General features: G+C 37.0%; 1 protein-coding gene and 2 long non-coding RNA genes across 5 annotated transcripts; 2 read left to right on the forward strand and 1 right to left on the reverse strand.

The window, feature by feature from the left end:
• Window positions 1-1922: 1922 nt before the first annotated feature.
• On the forward strand, window positions 1923-2995 carry LOC123265531. Its single transcript, XR_006509584.1, has 3 exons — window positions 1923-2099; window positions 2191-2476; window positions 2791-2995. It is a non-coding gene; the product is annotated as an uncharacterized LOC123265531 (long non-coding RNA).
• Window positions 2996-5616: 2621 nt separating this feature from the next.
• Window positions 5617-12919, reverse strand: LOC123265255. 3 transcript variants are annotated; one of them, XM_044728938.1, is made up of 7 exons: window positions 12815-12919; window positions 12573-12714; window positions 11993-12330; window positions 11644-11879; window positions 11358-11552; window positions 6469-6741; window positions 5617-6384 (listed from the first exon to the last, which is right to left on the reverse strand). In XM_044728938.1, the coding sequence occupies exons 3-7, from the start codon at window positions 12138-12140 to the stop codon at window positions 5740-5742; spliced, it is 1497 nt and encodes a 498-aa protein (XP_044584873.1). In that variant the 5' UTR covers window positions 12141-12330; window positions 12573-12714; window positions 12815-12919; the 3' UTR covers window positions 5617-5739. The 3 variants fall into 3 exon arrangements, with proteins under 3 accessions (XP_044584873.1, XP_044584871.1, XP_044584872.1); XM_044728936.1 differs by having other exon boundaries at window positions 11644-11882; window positions 12815-12917; XM_044728937.1 differs by lacking the exon at window positions 12815-12919 and adding an exon at window positions 12779-12801 and having other exon boundaries at window positions 11644-11882.
• Window positions 12920-23693: 10774 nt separating this feature from the next.
• LOC123266372 lies at window positions 23694-24780 on the forward strand. The gene is made up of 3 exons (XR_006509758.1): window positions 23694-23850; window positions 24349-24441; window positions 24523-24780. It is a non-coding gene; the product is annotated as an uncharacterized LOC123266372 (long non-coding RNA).

Below are 24780 nucleotides of genomic sequence, written 5' to 3' on the forward strand. Positions count from 1 at the left end.
GTGGATGTATGTGTGGAAGTTATGGTGGGAGAAGAACGGAGTTTGAAGCTCTTCGGAAAAACTATGTAACGACACTTCTCACCGAGAGTTTAGATTGCTAAGATCACGTCATTGTAAACCTCAATTTTATATTCTGAAGCTTTAAATATTTTGTCAACTTGAATAATAAATTGAAACCAACTAAATAATTTTGATCAAAATTAAATGACGTCTAAATAGAATTCTTTTATTTAAAATGATTTCTTTTCCGCGCTGAAACCGAGTATTTTAATACTCCCGGGCGAAAGAACTACAGTAAGTTAAGTTTTCAATAAATAAAAATAACATCCACTAGATGGAAGCATAACACACAAAGGTAAAAGCCCCAATAGATGACCACGTACCAGTATATCATCACTCCATGTATTTGTATATCTATATTCACAAATATAGGTATACAAATACATGGAGTGATTATATACTGGTACATGATCATCTATTGGGGCTTTTACCTTATACAAAAAAAAAAAAAAAAAAAAAAAACAGTGCATCAGCAAATTTCATAATGGGCATAGCGTAGGGATGGGCGATGTGAGCAAAAAAAATCGACATTGGACTATCGATTTTCGAAATTTTTCACCATCGAACCATCGATGTTTTGACAAAAAACATCGAAACATCGATTGTAGACATCGATGTTGAAAATGCGCGCGAAAATTCGAAAAAATTATACTTATAACCAAATTTGGCGTAAAAAGAAAAATTTTTAATTATTTTAATTATTATTGCCCGTACACCCTCAAAATTTTGACTAAAATCCAAAAAACCCTAAATAAGGCAAAAAATTGCGAAAAACTGCAGCCACAGCGATGAATAAAATTTTGTGGACCTAGATCAAGCATGATTTTTATATATTTCAATTCACTGAATCTGAATTTGAACGTTAATTAGCCCGTTGAGCCGTCAAAATTTGAAAAAATAGCAAAAAACTAAAAAAAATGACAATAAATCATGAAAAATCGAAATTATCAGAATAAAAAAATTTTTTGGATTCAGATTGGGTATGATTAAAATTGAAAAAAATCTCAAAAACCAAAAATATCGAGAAAATTAAAGTTATAAATAAGAGAAAAAAATCTATTAAACACTGTGTAGGTCATTTAAAGCTTAAAAAAATTCGATACAATCGAACGACAGTCTGAAATTCGAAAATATGGTTATTTCGTTATTTTCGAATTCTAAGATCATATTCCAGCTATGAAAATGTACTTGCAAGTCATTGATAATTGTGTTTAATAGATTTTTTTCCCATATTATAACTGTAATTTTTACGATTTTTTTTGGTATTTTCAGATTTTTTTTTAATTTTTAGCGCGCGCTAATTTTCTCTTTCGTATATATATATATATATATATATATATATATATATATATATATATATATAGCATATATATATATATACAGAGTGTCCCAGAAGTAACGGATGCCATTGTAGCATCTGATAAACAAAATAATTCTGAAACGAAAAGTCCTTAGCCATTTTTTAATCAGACGCATAGATAAATAATTATTAATTAAAATAACGTCCTTTTATGCGTTAGAGAGAGAGAGAGAGAGCACTAGTGTCCAGTCAAGTGCGTTCCAAACGAAGACGCTTGCACGTGTGAATGTGTAAGTAAATATGTGTGACTACGTTAGCTATAGAAGCTAGTTAGTCATACAGTTAGTTGTGTCTTTGTTTGGCACATACTTTACTGGACACTGGCGCTCTCTCTCTAACAAATAAAGAGACGTTATTTTTAATTAATAATTAATTATCTATGCGGTTAATTGAAAAATGGCTAAGGACTTTTCGTCTCAGAATTATTTTTTTCATCAGATGCTACAATGGCGTCCGTGACTTTTGGGACACCCTGTATATATATAAACTTCTAACCATATGTATTTTCTGTACTCAGCTCGTCGAGTTTAGTCAGAATATACCAAAATTTTTTAAAAGTTCCGTCATGAGGACCAATGCAATAGTTAGATTTTAGATTTCTAATAAATATAATAAAAACAATATCTATAGATATGAAACAACAATCTAATGTTGTTTTCTAGACATTCGGATAAAATGGGTATAAGAATAACTTTTTTCTCATTTCAGCTATCATAAACCACTTATAATATAAATATGTAATATGATGTAATTTATTGATATAATCATAGGACGTAGGACCGAGTCTCCTAACGACCAAAAAGTAATGCATAAAATGAAGAAGTAATATAGAGTGTACAAAAATCGAGAAAAACAAATTTGTATTATATGAAGAGTAAAAAGTAAGATATACTTAACTACATAAATTCTACTGTTCATAAAATTCCAAATAATTATAATTGTACTTGAACGTTCAATTAAGTCACTATATGTAGGTTATGAGCAAAATGAAGAAGTGTATAGTACGATCGTTATTTAACAGGCGGATTGTAATTATTACACGACTCTTTATACGAGGTAGAGTAAGCTTTATTACAAAATTTTTTTAGTAATTTTTTGTTTTTTTTTAAAATTATAATATTAAAAAATTGTCAAATAATTCAAAAATATAATACCATTGGACAGGCTTGAGATACGTTTGAATATTTTATGTATTATATTGCCCAATAATAAATCCAACACTCATTCTATTATAAATAGTTCGTGAAATAAAGGATTTCTATTTTGACAACTTAATAATTACGTCATTAATTGTTATTACTTTCTTTATAGCTTCAACTATCATGAAATTTGAGTCATCAAATAATTATCAATGTTTTTTTTTTTTTTAGTTTACTTGAAATAAAAGATGAACAAATCTTCCATATTATAGTTAGAAGGTATGTCGTGGAAGGTGTTCACAGGTGTTTTTGGTCAACAATGCTTTCCTCTTCCTTAATAATTTTTTAAATTTAAGAATGAAGTAAAGTAATATGTAAACCATTGTTCTATTATACATTAAAAAAAATTGAATTAAACACTCACTGTAATTTTTTACGATGGATAGTTTATTCATTTATTTTATATAAATACAACTTCGAATACCTGTACATTTGAATGGTTGATGTTAGTTCATCACGTCTACGGACATTTTTTTTTATTAAGAATTAATTTATTTTAATTAATTAATAAAAATTGATCAATTAAATTAATTTTTTAAATTTAATGTTCTTGTATGATATAAACTTCATAGTATATCAAAAATCAGAGTTAGGTAAAAAAATTTTTTTTTAATCTTCATGTTCGCGATGTCACAATGAATGAAATAAACATTTAAAATGATTTTCGGGGCAATTACAAAAAGTTATCGTTATTAGTATCGGATAATATATTTAGTTAGATACTTTTAAAAAAAATAATTTAATAAAAATTTTAATTTTCACACACTTTTTAAAAATATTTGTAGAATAAATATAAAATTATAATTACGATAAACTTTGTTGATTGCCACAAAAACCATTATAAAGTTATTGAAATATTCGAAAAATGTAGAACAGGAAAATTTAAACATTCATACACTTAGACATCCATTGGAAAATTATTTTTATAACTTAATACGTTGATACCTTAACTAAAAGACTGAATTTTGAAAATCGTATTGAAACGAATATTTATGTTTTTAGTTTTTACAGCAAAAAATTGAAACGATCGCTGCTCTTAAATTTATACATATACACACTCACATACACATATATGGGTCATTCCATCAAATAAGAACTTTTTTACGGGGCGACCCTCGCGGATTATGTTTAAAATTTATGGAGGTGTTCTCTATAATAAGAAATAAATTCCCAACAAGTTTCAGCCCTTAATATGCAGCGGTTCTGGAGTTATGATTTTTTGAAATTTTGAAAAAAAATTTTTTTTAACTTTTTTATTAATTTTTCTGATGAGGAAAACTTTTTTATTAAAATCCACGAAAAATCTTATCTTGTCGGAAAAATTCTCAGCTTTTGAATGAAAATATCCATTTTATCATAAACACATCAAAAGACCCTTTGAAATTCAATTAAAGTGGAAAAATTGATTTTTCTCGGTGTGCGGTGCAAGGTACATCCAATTTGACTTTTTTTTCTGAAAGATCAGAGTTTTTTACACAAAATATATGGTTTTCACGATGTGCATATTTTTTGTTCAATCACAATTAAATTAAACGTTATATCGGCTAAGCGTTATACGATTATTCGGGATAGTAAAATAATTTTCTGTTAAATATTTAAAATTTCAAACTGCTCGTTAAAAAATTGAGTTTATACAATGCAGATGGCGTTCACAACTACGATTCCATTTTCTTATTTAGAATGTAATTTTCCAAAATTTGCGAGAAATACTGATTGGATTATGGAAACTTAATCAATTTATAAAAATTTATTGAATAAATTGATTTGTAATAATCCAACGGAATCGTGCTTCTTCAGAAGTTGTAATAGATGTCCAAACAATGAAGAAATCATTAATTATTTTCATTCATCGTTTAAAGAATTTGATGTAAATGAAATCGAATTTAAAATGTGGATATCAACCGATCGATGTACCATTGTAAACGTTATTTCGGATTCCGATGACTTTATTGATACCTTAGCGACGCAACTTGAGAAACTTTTAAAACATGACTTTATAGTAAAAATACAAAGTCGGTTTTCCCTAATGCGAAATTAAATTTGAAGAGTGGTGAATTAGAGGTAGTTTTTAACTTGGTAGAAAATTGCGTTTGTTGTGCAGGAAGCTGCTCAAGGCTATCATTGAAATAATGACCAAGCTACTATACTTCAAATGGTGGTTTACTAAAACGAAAATGATACTATTAAGCATTTAGGCTTAGTTGGTATCTCAGATTGCCTTAAACATAACACAGTTTTGATTTATTTATTTCAAGAACAATTGATTTCTTTTTTAAGAGAAAAATTTACTGTTATTGAAAGGATTTTTTACTTCTCAGATGGAGCACCTTAGCAATTTAAAAATAAAAAAACATTTACTAATTTATCTTAATATTATGCTGACTTTAGAATCATCGTTGAGTGGCATTTTTTTGCGACTGCCCATGGCAAAGGACCATGCGATGGGCTTGTAGGTCCAGTAAAACGACATGCTGCTAGAGCTTCATTACAAATGGAAAATAAAAAACATATACTGGCACCACAAGATTTGAATTCCTGGGCAATCAAGAATTTTACAGGCGTTGATTTTACTTTTATAACGAATGATGATTATTTAGACAAAAAAAATGTGTTAGACGTACGATATTCTTTATCAAAAACGGTAAAGGGTACACAGACATTGCACACTTTTACCGATAAATGATGAAATTCGATATGCTCTTATTAAAACTGTATCAACATCTGAAAAAAGTTCAAAAGTTTAATTGGATTTCAAAGGGTCTTCTGATGTGTTTATAATAAAATGGATATTTTCATTCAAAAGCTGAGCATTTTTCCCACAAGATAAGATTTTTCGTGGATTTTAATAAAAAAGCTTCCTTCTTCAGAAAAATTAATAAAAAAGTTACAAAAAATTTTTTTTCAAAATTTCAAAAAATCATAACTCCAGAACCGCTGCATGTTAAGGGCTGAAACTTGTAGGGAATTTATTTCTTATTATAGAGAACACCTCCATAAATTTTAAACATAATCCGCGAGGGTCACCCCGTAAAAATGTTCTTATTTGGTGGAATGACCCATATATATTTATCTATACATGGCGGTTCATTTGACGTGTCATTGAATTCACTTTAATGAGTATTAAGCAAACGAATATGGGTCAATAGTTTTACTTGAACAAGGTTGAACATTATCAGGTGGTTGTTGCCACTGTTTTGACCACATAGAAGCTTCAAGTAATGAAGCTTTCATTGCTTTAGCTTGTTTTGAATCTTTAGCAGTCTCAAGTTCCCACGATTTTACTGTTGCAGCAACATAATTCTGAAGATCGCTATTAGTACTGGTTTTCGATGTTTTTTCCGAAGTTCTAACATCATTTTTACGTGGTTGTGGACTCTCAATTGTTTGCAGAGGTAATTTCTGTGGCACCCTTCGTGGTTTATTTACACTATTATCAGCTTTATGATTTTCACCATTATTACCACTCAATCGATCATCTCTATCATCTCTCCTTTTTCGACGTTTTCGTTCAAGATCACTTTCATCTCGTTGCATTATATGAGCTTGGTTCTGAGATTGGATCTGCATTTCATCATCATCTTGTGGTAAAAAATGTTGTCTTGCAGATGCCCAGTGATCTTTTCTACTCACACCGGGCTTATATTCATCACAATTACCATTGCCTTTGCTTGTTGCAATTGATTCAGTGTCAACGTTTTTTTTAGAACGTTGATTTTTAGTGATCCACGGTGGTGGTTGTTTTGGACCTCTATCCTTTGAAGTAAGCTACATTTCAATGATATTAATATTAATGAGTTGAATAAGATAATAGTTATATATGTATTTTTTTTAAACTAATTAAGCACTTACGCCTGAAGATGAAGATTCAACAGGTTTATAAAGCTGGCTTTGAGAATTTTCATGTGAAAATGATGGCTTGCAACTGATGTCTTTACGTCCATGGCGCCATGAAAGGGTAAAAGCGATAAATCCACAAGATAAAGCTAATGCTGCAGCTGCTGTGAGTTGAGAACGAGTGCGATGTGGTACCCAACCACTTAAATGATACTCCCATATCGACAAACCCAATAAACAACATCCTATAATATATGATACTCCAATACTGGTGAATAACCAAAAATTCTGAAATTAAATAAGAAACAATTATTTTAATTTGAAGTTCTTTTTTTTTGGACTCCGTAAAAATTATGTAGATAAATTCTTCTCTAATACTTGGAAACTTGATATAAGAGTTCTAGTATTTTTTAAATATGATATATAAAGCATAAAATACCCATAAATAGTATTTTCAACTTTCCACTAAGAAAATCGAAGATTTTCAAAAATCGGGAAGTTATTGGTTTTACACCGTTTTTCGAAAATCGAGTTTTCATCAGATCTCGACGTTTTGAGGTCCTAGTAAACTTCCCTGACTACTCCCGCGAGGTTGTCACTATGTCTGTTTGTTTGTTTGTTTGTTTGTTTGTTTGTATGTTTGTTTGTTTGTTTGTTTGTATGTATGTATGTATGTATGTATGTATGTATGTATGTATGTATGTATGAATGTTTTTTTTTTTTTTTTTTAGGGGGGGGGGAATCCTTTTTACGGATTCTAGGCATAGCTGTTTGGCCTGGATATGTGGCGACTCGACGCAGCGTCATACTAAAACTCGACGCTGACGCCCCTACCCACTAAACCCTAAACCCCTTTCTCTTCTATCCTCTGATCCCCCATGGTACCACCGTAAGGCATTTCTTCGCGGGGGGAGGAATTAGCTGCCGCTAGATTCTGTCTTTCGCTCTTTTCCTCTCAGTGGATCGCAACTCGGTAAGCACTTTTGTAGCAAAAGTGCTTGTGGCGTTCCAGGCAGCTTCTGACGACAACATTGCTTCTACTATTGACTCAGGTTGGGTTCTCTTTTTCAGAATCTTCCCCAACTCATCGCGCTGTTGGTTGAAACGTGGACACACAAAGAAAACATGCTCCGCATCTTCATTGACCCCTGGACAGGACGGGCAGGACAGGATGGGGTATCATCGTGCTTAAAGCGGTGAAGATACTTCCGGTAACATCCGTGTCCTGATAACATCTGCGTTAAATAATAGTTGATCTCACCGTGACTCCGGTTGAACCACACATCAATCCGAGGTATGAGACGGTACGTCCACCGACCTTTCTCTGAAGCATTCCAGTCTTGTTGCCATCTTGCGATGCTGTGTTGCCGTTATTCCCTTCTAAGTCCTTCAGGGCTCAGTGTGGTTGACCTTTTTCGTTGATATAGGTTCCGTCTTTCCTCAGCTAGGACTCTGAGAGGCAGAGTACCGGAAATAACACACACTGCTTCCTCTGATATTGTGCGGAAGGCGCTAGCTACTCGTAGGGCACTCAGTCGATATACTGGTTCAGCCTTTCTCCATGAATCTTGCGTCTTTAATGCGTCGGCCCAAATGGATATTCCGTAAGTGAGCACCGATGTGACTACTGATGACAATAATAGCCTCCTGCTCTGTTTTGGGCCTCCGACGTTCGGCATCAGTCGTGCGAGACTAGCCTTCACTACTGACGCTTTGGCACTGACATGTTCCACTTGCTGCTTGAAGTTGAGTCGGGCATCAAGCATCACTCCCAAATATCGGATATAAGGTTGTGATGTGATTTCTTGTTCGCCGACTTTCAGCTTAATGGTCTGTACCACTTTTCTGCTGGTAATAAGTACTGCCTCAGTCTTGTGTTGCGCCAGTTGCAGGTTCACTGCGTCCATCCACCGGTTAACGTGCTCAAAAGTGAGATCGAACATATGATTTATCTCGTCAAGGTGTTTGGCAACGATCACTACGGCTACGTCATCTGCATATGCTACGAGTTTGACGTTTCTTGGCAGAGTTAGTCTTAATAGACCGTCATACATAATGTTCCACAGGAGCGGGCCTAGAACTGAACCTTGTGGTACCCCTCCAGTAATATCATACTCCCTCGGACCGTTCTTCGTGTCATACTTCAGGACCCTGTTTTCAAAGTAGCTTGCTACGATCTTAAGCAGGTATTCTGGTACATTCTTCTCTTGGAATGTATGTATGTATGTGTGTGTGTGTGTGTGTGTGTGTGTGTGTGTGTGTGTGTGTGTGTGTTTTTTGTAGGGGGGGGAATCCTTTTTACGGATTCTAGGCATAGCTGTTTGGCCTGGATATGTGGCGACTCGACGCAGCGTCATACTAACTCGACACTAACGCCCCTACCCACTAAACCCTAAACCCCTTTCTCTTCTATCCTCTGATCCCCCATGGTACCGCCGTAAGGCATTTCTTCGCGGGGGGAGGAATTAGCTGCCGCTCTTCCTTCTGGTGGCTAAGATGTTTTTTATTTCTATCTCCCTTCTAGTTTCTGTTTTCTGCTCTTTTTCTCTCGATGGACCGCAACTCTGTAAGCACTTCAGTGGCAAAGGTGCTCGTGGCGTTCCAGACAGCTTCTGATGACAGCATTTCTTCTACTATTGTCTCCGGTTGAATTCTCTTTTTTAGAATCTTCTCTAATTCATCGCGCTGTTGGTTAAAACGAGGACATGCAAAGATCACGTGCTCCACGTCTTCAGCGACACCTGGGCAGGATGGGCACTCCGGAGAATCGTCGTGCTTAAAGCGGTGAAGATAGGCTCGGAAGCAGCCGTGTCCTGACAACATCTGCGTAAGGTAGTAGTTAACCTCTCCATGACTCCGGTTCAGCCAGTCGTCGATCCTCGGTATAAGACGATACGTCCATCTTCCTTTTTCTGCAGCGTCCCACTGGAGCTGCCATCGGTCGAAGCTGTTTTGCCGTTCTTCAGTTCTGAGCTCTTCAGCGCTTAGTGTAGTTGACCTTTTACGATGATAAAGGTTCCGTCTTTCCTCAGCGAGGACTCTGAGAGGCAGAGTTCCGGAAATAACGCACACTGCTTCCTCGGATATTGTGCGGAAGGCGCTGGCGACTCTTAAGGCACACCGTCGGTATACTGGTCCAGCCTTCCTCCATGATTCTTGCATCTCGAGAGCGTTGGTCCAAATAGATATACCATATGTAAGCACCGATGTGACTACAGATGATAACAGTACCCTTCTGCTCTGCTTTGGCCCTCCGATGTTCGGCATCAGTCGTGCTAGACTTGTTCCCACTGCTGACGCCTTGGCACTGACGTGTTCTACCTGCTGCTTAAAGTTGAGTCGGGCATCAAGCATCACTCCTAAATATCGAATATAAGGTTGTGATGTGATTTCTTGTTCGGCGACTTTCAGCTTAATTGTCTCTACCACTTTCCTGCTGGTAATAAGCACTGCCTCAGTTTTGTGTTGCGCCAGTTGCAGGTTCACTGCGTCCATCCACCGGTTAACGCGCTCGAAAGTGAGATCGAACACATGGTTTATCTCGTCAAGATGTTTGGCAACGATCACTACGGCTACGTCGTCTGCATATGCTACGAGTTTGACGTTTCTTGGCAGAGTTAGTCTTAATAGGCCGTCATACATAATATTCCACAGGAGCGGGCCTAGAACTGAACCTTGTGGTACACCTCCAGAAATAGCATACTCCCTTGGACCGTTCTTCGTGTCATACTTCAGGACCCTGTTTTCAAAGTAGCTTGCTACGATCTTAAGAAGGTATTCTGGTACATTCTTCTCTTGGAGGGCCTGCATGATGCATTCCCAATTGGCGGAGTTGAAGGCATTTCTGATGTCTAGGGTCGCCACCAGGCAATACTTCTTCGTTCCACCCTTCCATCTGGTGTGTGTGTGTGTGTGTGTGTGTGTGTGTGTGTGTGTGTGTGTGTGTGTGTGTGTGTGTGTGTGTGTGTGTGAAAGCATGTGAAACGCTTATAACTTTTGAACGGCTGATTCGATTTTATCGCGGTTGGTGCCATTTAAAAGGGCTTGGCCAAACTTAGATTTCGAGTATAATTTGGACCGATTCGGATCAGTAGATTTTTAGAAATCTTAAAAAAACTAAGAAAAAAAATTTTTTCAAATGTGGTTTTTTTTGGAATAACTTTTAAACGGCTTGATGGTTCAATTCCAAAAACTAATCAGCTCTTAACCTTAAAAAACCACGTCGATCGCCACCAAGCTGGTCGAAATCGGTTGATTCGTTCGAGAGATATCGTGAACGAAAGAAAACCGAAAAAAGTGTTTTTTCGGGATTACTCCGAAATTTTTGGTTCGATCAATTAAAACCTGAAAATAACTTATGAGGATGATAAAACTGCATCGAATGCCACCAACCGAGTGAAAATCGGTTGATCCATTCAAAAGTTATTGCGGTTTGAAAATTACAAAAATAGTGTTCTATGAAACTTCAGACTATCAGACTTTTGAGCTGGGAGAGCTCAAATGCATAGAAATATTATCTCTTTAAACTCAGTGAGCTCAAAATATCACATAAATTATATTTTGAGCTTAAAAATCTCAAAAATGTCATAAGTACAATTTTAAGCGCCCAGGTATGGAATTAGCGGGAAGTTGCAGGGATGGCTTTTAGGGTGAACCGTTTTTTTAATTTTTTTTTTCTATATATCGACAGACGATTATAATTTTTTCTACAATATATGTTTATCAATTTGGAAGCTTGAAACATTTAAGCAAAAATTAATTTTAATGAATATAAAAAATATTAATTGCACACTTGTAATAAGAGTAGAATGTTGAATAAAAATCATTTTAGTGACTGTAAAGCACTTTTGACTTTATAGTCACTAAAATAATAAATAGTTTATTTATTTTTATTTTATGCTTACCAACTTGGCCCAGTTGAACGGAAACATATATATAATATGTGAGATGTCAAGGAAGAGGAGCACAGTGGTGACTAATAAACAAAAAACTGCTACGAAAATAATAAATCTCAATCTTCCGACAAGAGGCAGCATAAAGAGACTGACATTGGCAGTACCTGAGCTACATAGTGTTGCCAGGCATGCTACTGATGTTATCTAAAAAGAAAAAAGAATTGGTAATAAAAAATTAGTAACTAACAAACAATATCATATTTATTATGTTTTAATAAAATAAATAAGAACATACGAGCAATAAAAGTCTGATGAAACCTGTTGACGTTTTGAGATGACCCTGTACATCGCAGTAAAGAACCAAATGGTTAGAATCAAGCCATGGCAGTGCATTTGAGGAAGAGCCATGTGGATGTATTCCATAAGGGCCATGATAATTAGCGTGAGAGTCCCACGAATGAACAGTTGAGTGGACTCCAGGTGAATCCAACTCAGACGATTGGGAGCTAATTGCTCCCCCTGTCCTACTTCCTGCTATAATCATACAGTTCATAGTTAATAAATAAATATTCATAATGCAAGTATCATTAATATAATAATATTCATAATACAAGTATCATTAAGAAAATAAAAAAAATAATTACCAATTTCGAAGTCTTGTATATCCTCAGGTCGTGAATAAGCTGATGGTGGTGGTTCTAAATCACGTATTTCTTCTAGAAGTAATACTTCTATTTCATCAGCCGCGTACAAATCCGAAACGGAACGAAGGTGATGCCGAGTCTCGCTCATTACTTAGATATAAATCTTGGATGTTATTCACCTGACTCACCGATCACTACGATTTATCGGTGGTCGGCCTTGTCAGCAAATAATTATCATCGCAATAATAATTATATCGGATGTCCATGTCTTCACTTTATACCGTTGATTTCTTTCATTCATTTCCATTGCCAAACAGGCACTCAACTTGTAGTAACCCCTATGCATCAAGATAATGTAAGTATTTGGTTAATTTATCGGTTACAGAAGTTATATATTAAATAGATCAATAATTTATTGATAATAATATAACAGTTGATTAATGTATATTTATAATAATTTGAATTGTGGCTAAATAAAAATCATCACACTTCATTTATACTTTGTCAGATGAATAAATTAATCAAAACAATTGTTAAATAGAAAACTGTATGATTGAATAATTGTTTAAAATATATATACCTGGATTGATTACAGTCAATAGTTTACTAAATCACATTTTCATATGAATCGGCATAGTAGAGACAGTGATAGCTTTGAGAAGTGTCGCCATTACTGCTTTTTTATATTGCTTTGCTTATGAACCACTAGTAAACGACTTATTCTGTAGACATTGTTATTATTATTATTATTATCATTATTATTATTTTAATTGTTATAATTATTACTATTGTTATTATCGTGTGACTAAAGCTCTATCTAACCTCAGAAAAAAAAGACTTTATTGAAGAAGTAAAAAAAATAATTGAGACTTGAGGATCCATTGAAACTGACTACGTTTTTTATTAGAATGTGTTCATTCATCTATTACTGTTGTTCCTCTTATTGCGCATGGGTGACATCTTCCAAGTGGTTGTTGAACTTAAAACACAGTGACTTAATAAACCTATTATTAATAAACTTTTTTTTTATTACCGTCCTCATTAATCAACAACGTAAGTACATATACATTTGTTGTAATAATAACTGAGTTACTTTAAAATTTTTTTTTGTATTGTTAAAACAAACTTATTTGTTGTATATTATCATCTCATTTTACTACCGATAATTCAGATTTCTGATATAAAAAAGGGTCTCATTGCATGCACTATGGGTGTACCCTAATAGCCAGCGCTTTCTCAGTAAGTGTTGACTTCCAGCAGTTACGGTTAATTTATACATCAAGTTGGCGGTAATTCTTCACTCAACAACAGTTGTAAGCAAATTGACGGAAATCTACGGCCGCAACTTGGATACAAGTTAACAATCAAACTTGTAGTTAAATTTTCTTTCAACTTTGCTACAATTTGACGGAAATACTTGTACAGCAAGTTTTGACGTCTATTTGCAGAGTAAATTATAGGTAACTAATAGGTAATCGCTCGCTTTGCCAACTCTTTCTGTCAAGTTTGCTTCAAATTGCGGACGTAGATTGACAGTAAGTTATAGGAAAGGTGGCTATCAGGGTATATATATTATAAACTAGCAGCCGCAGTGCAGATCATTGTTAACATCATTTGTCCGCGGTTGCATAATCAAATTTAAATTATAATAGAAAAATGATGATAGTTATTTAGTGCTTTTTATGCAGTAATAATAGATATTTGTACAATTATAAATGTAATAAGTGTAATTTTTAATGACTGTGAACTTGGCCGCCAATCGACAATTGAAAATTTTAAAAATCGATATCTCAGCGAGGAAGTCGATTTTGAAAAATTAAAAAAATAGAAGTTGTTCTTTTTTTAAATCCTCACAACTGCACGTATTTGTAAATGAAATACGATTTTTTTTCCCGATGAAATTTTGGAAATAAAACTTTTACGAGTCCTCTAATCAACACTTTTAAATGAAAAAATTTGAAATTGAGTACTTACCTTTTTTAACTTCGAAGATTTTCAAAAATCGGGAAGTTATTGTTTTTACCCCGTTTTGCAAAAACCGAGTTTTCATCAGATCTCGACGTTTGAAGGTCACAGGAAGCTTCCCTGACTATCCCCGCGAGGTTGTCACGGTGTCTGTATGTATGTGTGTGTGTGTGTGTGTGTGTGTGTTTTCGGAATAACTCCGAAATTTTTAGCGTGATCAATTCAAAATTTAAGATTCTTTATGAGGCTTGAAAAACTGCGTCGAATGCTGCCAACCGCATGAAAATCGGTTTATTCATTCAAAAGTTATTGCGGTTTAAAAATTCAAAAAATAGTGTCATCAAATCCCTATCAGACTTTTGAGCTCAAAAGCTCAAAAGCATAGGAAAACAATCTCTTTGAACTTGGAGAGCTCAAAATAACCCATAAATTGTATTTTTGAGCTCGAAGAGCTCAAAAACGTCATTGGTGCAATTTTAAGCGCCTAAGTATGGAATTAGCGGGAAGTTGCAGGGATGGCCTTCAGGGTCAACCGTTTTCCTAATTTTTTTTAATAAATTTAGACTTGCATTTAATTTTTTTTTTTTTAATAACTAGAACGTTGTATAATCAATAAAAATAAAAAAAAAAATTAGGAAAACGGTTGACCCTGAAGGCCATCCCTGCAACTTCCCGCTAATTCCATACTTAGGCGCTTAAAATTGCACCAATGACGTTTTTGAGCTCTTCGAGCTCAAAAATACAATTTATGGGTTATTTTGAGCTCTCCGAGCTCAAAAAGATTGCTTTTCTATGCTTTAAAGCACTTCGAGCTCAAAAGTCTGATAGAGATTCGATAAGACACTATTTCTTGAATTTTTAAACCGCAATAACTTTTGAATGAATAAACCGATTTTTACGCGGTTAGAAGCATTCGACGCAGTTTTTCAAGCCTCACAAAGATCTCAAATTTTGAATTGATCGCGCTAGAAATTTTGGAGTTATTCCGAAAAAACACTTTTTTCGGTTTTCTTTCGTTCACGATATCTCCCGAACGAATCAACCGATTTTGACCGGACTGGTGGTGATCGACGTGGTTTTTTGAGGTTAAGAGTTGATTAGTTTTTGGAATTGAACCTTTAAGCCGTTTAAAAGTTATTCCAAAAAAACCACATTTGAAAAAAATGTTTTTTTTCAGTTTTTTGAAGATTTCTCAAAATCTATTGATCTGAATCGGTCCAAATAGTTTTCAAAATCTAAGTTTGGTCAAGCCCTTTCGAATGGCACCAACCGCGATGAAATCGGTCAAGCCGTTCAAAAGTTATAAGCGGTTCACATACTTTCACACACACACACACACACACACACACACACACACACACACACACACACACACACACACACACATACAGAAACCGTGACAACCTCGCGGGGATAGTCAGGGAAGCTTCCTGTGACCTTCAAACGTCGAGATCTGATGAAAACTCGATTTTTGCAAAACGGGGTGAAAACAATAACTTCCCGATTTTTGAAAATCTTCGATTTTCTTAGCGGGAAGTTAAAAATTTTAATAATAACAATAGTAATAGAGAAATTAATTTATTAACCTCTTAAAAATTATTCATGGTAATTTATAATATTATAAAAAAAAAGGTAGTGTTGAAAAAAGATCCAACTATTGAGAGTATATTTGCTCTATATGTATGTGTAATATTTTGATTTTATGTTCTTATAATTAATCAATACTTAATTACATAGATTTTTTAATTTGTAAATTTTATTTAGCTCTTTTTATTTTCATTTTTTCTAAATTAATTTTTGATCGGATAATATACATATATTGCTATTTTCTATTGAAATTCTTTTAACGACTACACACACACACACACACACACACACACACACACACACACACACACACACACACATATATATATATATATATCCCGTGTCGGGCTTGCTGGGTCCCGCATCGGGCGCCTCCTCAGGTGGCGGATAGGGGAATGCCCGGCATATCTGCACGTCAGATGCGTCGGGTACCGAGGAAACAGAATACTCGGGGTGGACCAAAACCTAGCAAAAGATGATATGGAAATGTCAGAAGATTTTCAAACATCGTTTACAGTACAGAGGATGGATACCTCAGTGCCGGCGAGAGAAGGCGTGCAAACGGGCCTAAACTTGTCGTTATCAAGCGACCGTTTGAACAGTGGAGTAGACCCCATGGCTCTGCTGTCTAGCAATGCTAGCAAGGTTACAGGGAGTACGAAATCAGCCCAGATGGCAGAGAACGGACAGCTGAGCAACATTCCTTCAAAAAGTGGAGGACCTTTTGCTCCTGCCACTAATCAAACCCACCGAGGTAGAATGAACTCTCTACCGACCGTCACCGGCCAACAGTCACCAATGGAGAGGCTCGGCAACAAGATTGATGAGTTAGCCGACTTCATAAAAGACAAAAAGAATCTCCACCATGAGATCAGAAAATTGGTTTCGTCTATTAGTACGACATATAGGCTGGCCAACAAATCACCAACGAAGTCGGCGTCAACGACTCAAACAGCGCCTAGTCTGAACAACACATCACAGCCACCTCTGACCACTCCTAAGAAATTACCACAGCAAGGAGATGGCAACAAGAAGAGGCCGCTGTCCACGCCCAGCCCTTCCTCAGATATTGACAAGCCAGCACAGAAAAAGACAGCCCGGGATGATACCTGGACCAAAGTGACTCGGCAAAACAAGAAAAAGAAAGAACAGGAGCCAGTGACTCAAACTGCTACAGCCCAAGACCAGCCAAACAGCGGTGGCTCCAAGAAACCAAGGAGGAAGAAGACAAGAACTAAAGCTGTCCTAGTCCAACCAGCTGAAGGGCGAACATACGCCGATCTCCTGAAGGAAATCAAGGCCAAGGTAAGCCCTGTCGAGACGGGCGTAGACATAAGGTCTATTAAAAGACGAAACACGGAGGCGTTCTCCTTGAAATGGCTCGAAAGTCCGAAGACAGCAAGGCATTCACCGATGCAGTAAGGGCAGCCACTGCAAACATCGGCACAGTCAAGACGCTAACACCAACAACAACGATCGAGATCCTCGACTTAGATGAAATCTCTACCGAGAGCGAAGTCCGTGAAGCACTCAAACGTGAATTCACTGACAACCTGGAGGTCAAACGGGTAAATTTGACAAAACCCACACCACGAGGTAATCGGGCAGCCTTCTGCGAACTAGACGAGCCCAATGCGATTAAGGCCCTTGACAAGGCCCGTATACGGATCGGTTTGGTGAACTGTCGTATACGCCCAGTAGTAAAAGTAACACGTTGTTTTAAATGTCTTGGTTATGGACATCAAACACGTCAGTGTGCGGGACCAGACAGAAGCAGGTGCTGCTACAAATGTGGCGGAGAGAACCACAAGGCCGTAAACTGCACGGAGAAGTTAAAATGCTTCCTTTGTGCTTCGGACAAAGATGCCCAGGATAGTCTATGCCATATTTCTGGCACTGGAGCGTGTAAGGCATTCCGCAAAGCACTTGCAGAAGCCATGAAAGGTCAGAAATGACACGCATACTACAAGGCAACCTGAATAGGTGCGCCTTGGCGCAAAACCTGCTGCGCCAGCGTGTTTTCGAAGATAAAATTGACGTCTGCTTTATCTGCGAGCAATATCTAAACATCGAAGGTAAAACATGGTTCGCAGACGAAACGGGCACGGCAGCAATTTGGATTGTGAACACAGAGAACGTTACCGTCAACAACAGCGGAGGTGGAGCAGGTTTTGTCTGGATTCAAACCCCCACAACCTACTTCATGAGCGTCTATCTCTCACCTAACGAAGGGATTAGGGTGTTCCGACAGAAACTCGCAAATATAGAAGATGCGGTCACTAAGTTCGACGGCGAAGTTATCGTAGCTGGTGACTTCAATGCTAAATCGGCTGAATGGGGCGCTGATTTTTCCGACACCAGAGGCAACGAGGTCGCTGACGTCGTGGCTAGACTCGACCTCATAGTGCTAAATACTGGGAGCACCACGACTTTCAGAAGACCGGGGTACCAAGAGTCCATCCTCGACATTTCGTTGGCGACTCCAAAAATTGCCAACATGATTGAAAACTGGACAGTATCCGAAAAATACAGTGGCAGTGATCACCAGTTCGTGACATTTAACGTTGGATTGGCATCTGCTCCGGTACCACAACACGACCTTTCTAAGCGAAAGTGGAATGTCAGGAAGCTTGATCCAGAGGCACTGCGAGCTTCACTTGCACGGAGCTGGTCTACCCTTCAGAACAACCCGACTCCGGATACTTGCAGCGAGACAGAAAGGACAGTACTAAATACGATGAAGGAGATTTCCGCCGCATGTGACGCCTCTATGCCGCGGTTGAAAAACCGGAGTTTTCGCAGGCCGGCGTACTGGTGGTCAACAGACATAGCGGAACTTCGCAAAATGTGCCATCAACTACGTCGCCGCGCAACGAGAGCCGCCAAACGCTCCCCAAGCCAGGACTTGTATTCAAAAGAGTACAAGCAGGCCAAAAAGATGCTAAATCGAGCCATCAAAGCAAGTAAAGCAAAGTTGTGGAAAGAGATCTGCAACGATCTCGACAATGACATCTGGGGTAAAGCCTACCAAATTGTCGCCAAACGACTTGGAAAGGCTTCACCAGAGGCGCCGAAGTCTCCAGCCTTAATGGATAGCATCGTAGCGGAGCTTTTCCCCAAACACCCGCCGCGGGAGAAGAAACACTACACTAAAAACAACGAAGTAACGCCCTTCACAACTAAGGAACTACAAGACGCGGCCAAGTCACTCAAAACAGGAAAGGCACCTGGACCTGATGGCATCCCGGCATCGGTGATCAAGATTATAGCCCTGGAATACCCAGACTTACTCCTGAACACCTACAACGCATGCTTGGCAACTGGCACCTTTTCCGCGGTCTGGAAACGGCAGAGATTGGTTCTCTTAGACAAAGGTAAGGGAACCCCCATAACATCTTCGTCCTTTAGACCACTCTGTATGCTAGACATTGCTGGAAAACTGCTCGAGAAGCTCATACAAGGGAGACTTCGCGACGACATCGACCGTGCTGGAGGTTTTGCCACCAACCAGCATGGCTTCCGGAAAGGTCATTCGACAGTCGGAGCGATCAAGAAAGTCATAAAGACAGCAACACAAGCATGGTCTGGTAGCCTCAAAGCTCGTAAAGTATGTCTTCTCCTCACGCTAGATGTCAAAAACGCATTTAACAGCGCAAATTGGGGAGACATTTTAGACGCTCTGGAGCACAAGTTTGACGCGGAGCCAGAAAATCTGGCACTAGTCGACAACTACCTTGACGATAGAAAGCTAATAGTGGAAACTACTGAAGGCCCACAAGAATACGCCATAACGGCTGGCGTGCCGCAAGGCTCAATAATGGGGCCTGATCTATGGAACGCAGACTACGACGAGCTTCTTGAAATCCCGTTGCCAGAGCAAGTAGAGCTAACAGGCTTTGCAGACGACGTTGCAGCCACTATAGTGGCGGACAGCGTGGAAGAGGCCGAACTGCTAGTTCGGGAAACCATCGACACCGTCGAGACTTGGCTCGATAAGCATCACCTGAAACTCGCCAAACAGAAAACCGAGATGGTCGTTTTGACCCGTCAAAAATGGTTTCCAAAACCATTCGCTATGGACATGGGAGGAACAACGCTGACGTCAAAACGGGCCCTGCGGTATCTAGGGGTAATGATAGACGAGAAACTATCTTTCCGTGAACACCTCGACAGTGCATGCAAGAAAGCCAGCAAGACTGTGTCTAGCCTAGCACGAATTATGACCAACACCATGGGACCAAGAACAAAAAAGAGAAGAGTTCTTCTAGAAGCAGTCCACTCGGTACTGCTTTATGGAGCGGAGATATGGGCAGACATATTAAAGCAGAAGACCTACCGGCGAAAGATCGCAGCAGTACAGCGGCGAGGCGCTCTCAGGGTTGCCTGCGCCTACCGCACAGTTTCCGAAGCGGCTGTATTGGTCATTGCAGGAGCCGCGCCCATCGACCTATTAGCGTTCGAAAGAGCAAAACTCTATGACGCTAAAAACAGTGATGATAACATGAAGGACGCAAGAACGAGGATAAAGGCGGAAACGCAGCAAGAGTGGCAGGACCGATGGACATCGGGAGGGACGGGCAGATGGACGGCGCGCCTGATCCCAAACATCAACGTCTGGCTCTCTCGGAAGCACGGGGATACGGACTTTTTCCTGACCCAGCTATTGACGGGACATGGGCAGTTCAATGCCTATCTTTTCAAGATGGGTTTGCACAGCACACCAACGTGCAAATACTGCCCGGATAAAATCGACGACTCCGAACACACATTCTTCGAGTGTGCTCGATGGAAGGACTACAGAAGAAACACTGAAGAGATCATAGGCATCAGGCTCTCCCCCTCAAGCCTGGTGACCTATATGATCAAACAAGAGGAAAACTGGTCAGCTGTTGCAGTTTATGCACAGCACCTCCTGAAAGACAAAATCGCAGAAAGGGACCAGTAGCCAGGAGTAGGCGTCGTGAGACGCAGCACGACTGGATTGAAGTAATGCTAACGCGGTTCCAATCCAGTCCTCCCCGTACCATCTAGGGGAGAGGGGAAGAGGAATGTTTTTAGTGGGTAAAATCTCCACACTACCGACTATCGATATCTGCCGGAAGATGGGCGGCAGAGTTAAAGATACCGGTGTTTTTTAAAGATATTTTTTCTTACCTTTTTATAAAAAAAAAAAAAAAAAAAAATATATATATATATATATATATATACATATAGACACAGTGACAACATCGCGAGGGTAGTCAGGGAAGCTTCCTATGACCTTAAAACGTCGAGATCTGATGAAAACTCGATTTTTCAAAACAGGGTGAAAACAATAACTTCCTAATTTTTGAAAATCTTCGATTTTGTTAGTGGGAAGTTAAAAATGTCGCAGTGATTTTAAAAACACTTGTTTTCAAATCTTTTATTGACGATATCTTTTGAACTAATTAACCGATTTCTACGTTTTTGGCGGCAATCGACGCGGTTTTTAAGCTCTATAAATTATGCTATGTCATCAAAAGTGATCCGAGAAGAAATGACGAAGTTATGTGAAAAAACACTTTTCGGTTTTCGGTTTTCTTTCGTTCACGCTATCTCTCGAACGAATCAACCGATTTTGATCGGGTTGACGCCGATCGGCGTGGTTTTCAAGCTTAAGGGCGGATTAGTTTTTGAAGTTGATCGATAGAGCCGTTTAAAAGATATTCCAAAAAAACTACTTTCAAAAATGATTTTTTTCTTATTTTTTTTAAGATTTTTCAAGATTTCTTAAAATCTATCGGTCCGAATCGGTTCAAATTCTCAGGAAATCTAAGTTCAGCGTAGCCCTTTCGAATGGCACCAACCGCGATGAAATCGGTTCAACCGTTCAAAAGTTATAAGCGAGTCACATAGTCACACACACACACACACACACACACACACACACACACACACATACATACATACAGACATAGTGACAACATCGCGGGGGTAGTCAGGGAAGCTTCCTGTGACCTTCAAACGTCGAGATCTGATGAAAACTCGATTTTTGCCAAACGGGGTAAAAACAATAACTTCCCGATTTTTGAAAATCTGAGATTTTTAGCGGGAAGTTAAAAATTAGGAAGAATAAAAAGATGCAAGTCTTTATTACTTCAAAATCCACACCTGCAATGATTTAGAATTCCATTTTTTTTATTTCTCATCAAGTTATTAATTTTTTTCTAAATAAAAGATTTTTTTTTGAATTTATATATTTATATATTTTACAAGCTTACTTTACTTAAATAATGCATGAAATTCACTTAATTTTTGACAAACTACACCTGCATTTTTATAAATCTAAGTTCTATTCATAAATATTATATTTTAAACAAAAAAATTAGGAAAACGGATGACCCTAAATGCCATCCCTGCAACTTCCCGCTAATTCCGCTAAAACCTGGCCGTTTTTTTTGAGCTTTTCGAGCTCAAAAATACAATCTTTATGTTGTTTTGAGCTCTCCGAGCTCAAAAAGATACCTTTTCTATGCTTTTGAGCTCAAACGTTTGGTAGAGGTTTCATAGTACACTATTTTTTGGATTTTCAAACCGCAATAACTTTTGAATGAAAGAACCGATTTTTACGCGGTTGGCGGCATTCTACGCAGTTTTTTAAGCTTCATAAAGAATTTTTAAGTTTTAATTGGCCAAACTAGAAATTTCAGAGTAACTCCGAAAAAACACTTTTCGGTTTTCTTTCGTTCACGATATCTCTCGAACGAATCAACCAATTTTAACCGGATTGGCGGCGGTCGACGTGGTTTTTAAGGTTGAGAGCTGATTAGTTTTTGGAATCGATCAGTAGAGCCGTTTAAAAGTTATCCCAAAAAAACCACTTCTGAAAAAATTTTTTTTCCTATTTTTTTTGAGATTTCTCCAAATTTCTCAAAATCTATTGGTCCGAATCGGTTCAAATTAACAGGAAATCTAAGTTTGGCGAAGCCCTTTCGAATGGCACCAACCGCGATGAAATCGGTTCAACCGTTAAAAAATTATGAGGTTTACATACTTACGCACACACACACACACACACACACACACACACACACACACAGAAATAAAAAAAATGGAATTCTAAATCATTGCAGGTGTAGATTTTGGAGTAATAATATATCCCGAGTCGAAATATCAGAACCGTTTAAGCTGTAAAAGTCGGGGTGAACTAAAGACATAGTGAAAACAGCTCCACTGAGTTCTATTTTCAATGTAAATTTTATCCAAAGAATAATAAATAATAATAATAATAATAATAATAATAATACTAATATCATTATTAGTAGATTTCATAATAATTTAACTATCGCAGTCGTCCTTATAGCGCAACTTGTAAAAAATTCACCCATTTTCTGAATCAGCTTGACAAATTGAGTCAGAAAATATCTTTCATTCAAAAGTTTATATGTCGCGTTCCAGACACCATAAAGGCGTATACCGGCAAAAGGCCCCGGTAAAAAGCTATCGGTGCGTATAAAATAATTTTTTTCGGGAATCGACGAATTTTCGTCTGAAATGTGCGGAAATGCAGAAAAAAAATTTTATACGACCTTATGGCTCCCGGGACCCACCTCGGATGCCATAAGAGCGTTTAGTAAGATTTTTTTTTTCGGGAATTAACTTATTTTTACCTGAAATGTTGAGAAATACAAAAAAAATTTTTCTCAAAATTAAAATTTTTTTGAAAATTTAATTTTTTTTTGTCCAAAAAAAATTTTTAGTTTGGAGAAAAATTTTTTTTTGCATTTCTGCACGTTTCATACAAAAATAAAATGATTCCCGAAAAAAATGAACCAATATATTTTTGTATTAAACATGCAGAAAAGCAAAAAAACATTTTACGTCAAATTAAAAATTTTTTTTGGACTTAAAAAAAAAAATTTTAATTTTGAGAAAGATTTTGATGTGAAACATCTATAGCCGCACGTAAAACCGATTTCTGGCGTGGCGACGCATGCCGTGGCGACGCGTCGCCACGCTATATGATAGTATATATAAATACAGTCTATATGCAGTAGTGTGGACGGTGTGGCAACGCGTCGCCATGCGCAATCGACTGTGCGATTCTCTCCCACTCGATCCGGCGTTAAGCCATCTCTCTCGCTACACTAAGCTCGGATACCTATAGTGTATACTCCGTAGTGTATACAGTGTTGTTTACTACAGTACACATAACCTGTGTTTTACTTGAAACCAAATTATTTTTCTGATAATAAAATGTCTGACCGTGATAATTTAGAGAGTGAAAGTGATCAGCCTCCGGCAAAGAAAGCAAAATCACACTATGACACACTATCAAGTCATCAGTAAGTTAATTATATTTCTGTAATTAAAGTATGCATTTATCTGTGCATTAAGCACGCGTATATTTGGTGTGTTTTGAGCGCCAGTAAATGTAAAATCTACTCTCTTGGTAGATTAAAATTCACATAAATTTCATTGCATATGATGTTTTTAAATTAATTATTAATTTTAATTTCATTCTTATTGGAATTAATGCATTAAAACAATTGCTTAGAGAATAAATTTATTAAGACTGACAGGATTGTATTTCAAAATCAGCTGATGGCGTGCAGCGCACGAATGTTTTTCTTATTTGTTATTAATATGAACATTAAAAAATTAATTAATTTTTCTAATCATAGTGGAATTTATAGTGAAACATTCATTATTGATATTTATAATTTACGATCTTTAGTAATATATTGAAATAACTAGTTAAGATTCTTAAGTTTACTAATACATTGAAGCCAATTTAAATTTTTCTGTATATTTTAATAACATGTTTTTTATAAATATTTCAGAACCCAACAATCATCTCAGGGGTCACAAAATATTATTATTGAAACTGTAAATCACCAAGATTAGTTAAACACAAGACATACTATTAATTTTATGTAAGATTTTATTAATCTAATAGTACCAGAATATACTAATTTTTATTTAAGCTTCTTTTAACACTTATATATTTTTTTTAGAGTAAATAATAATAAAAAAGAACGTCAAAAACGATACAGGGAGCAGAACAGAGACAAATTGAAGCAGCGTGAAGCGGAAAGAAGAGAATGCATACAATATTCACAAAGTATTGCCAGACCATCTACCTCTTCAAACACGAATAGAATAGAACTGAATAATGAAGAAATAATTACTGCTCAAAGTTCATCTGGTTCAGAAAAAAATTTAGTGTGCGTGGTTGCAAAATATTTTACTTTTAATGAAATTCGTAAAATCTA

This window comes from Cotesia glomerata, linkage group LG5 (genome assembly GCF_020080835.1).
Source record: "Cotesia glomerata isolate CgM1 linkage group LG5, MPM_Cglom_v2.3, whole genome shotgun sequence".
NCBI lineage: Eukaryota > Metazoa > Arthropoda > Insecta > Hymenoptera > Braconidae > Cotesia > Cotesia glomerata.

Excerpts from the sequence above, each read along its gene's own strand:
- LOC123265255 (XM_044728936.1), bottom strand. The coding sequence starts at position 12,140 with ATGAGCGAGACTCGGCATCACCTTCGTTCCGTTTCGGATTTGTACGCG. Across the intron at positions 11,883-11,992 it reads TATACAAGACTTCGAAATTG|CAGGAAGTAGGACAGGGGGA; the intron begins GTAATTATTTTT and ends GTATGATTATAG. Across the intron at positions 11,553-11,643 it reads TCATCAGACTTTTATTGCTC|ATAACATCAGTAGCATGCCT; the intron begins GTATGTTCTTAT and ends TTTTCTTTTTAG.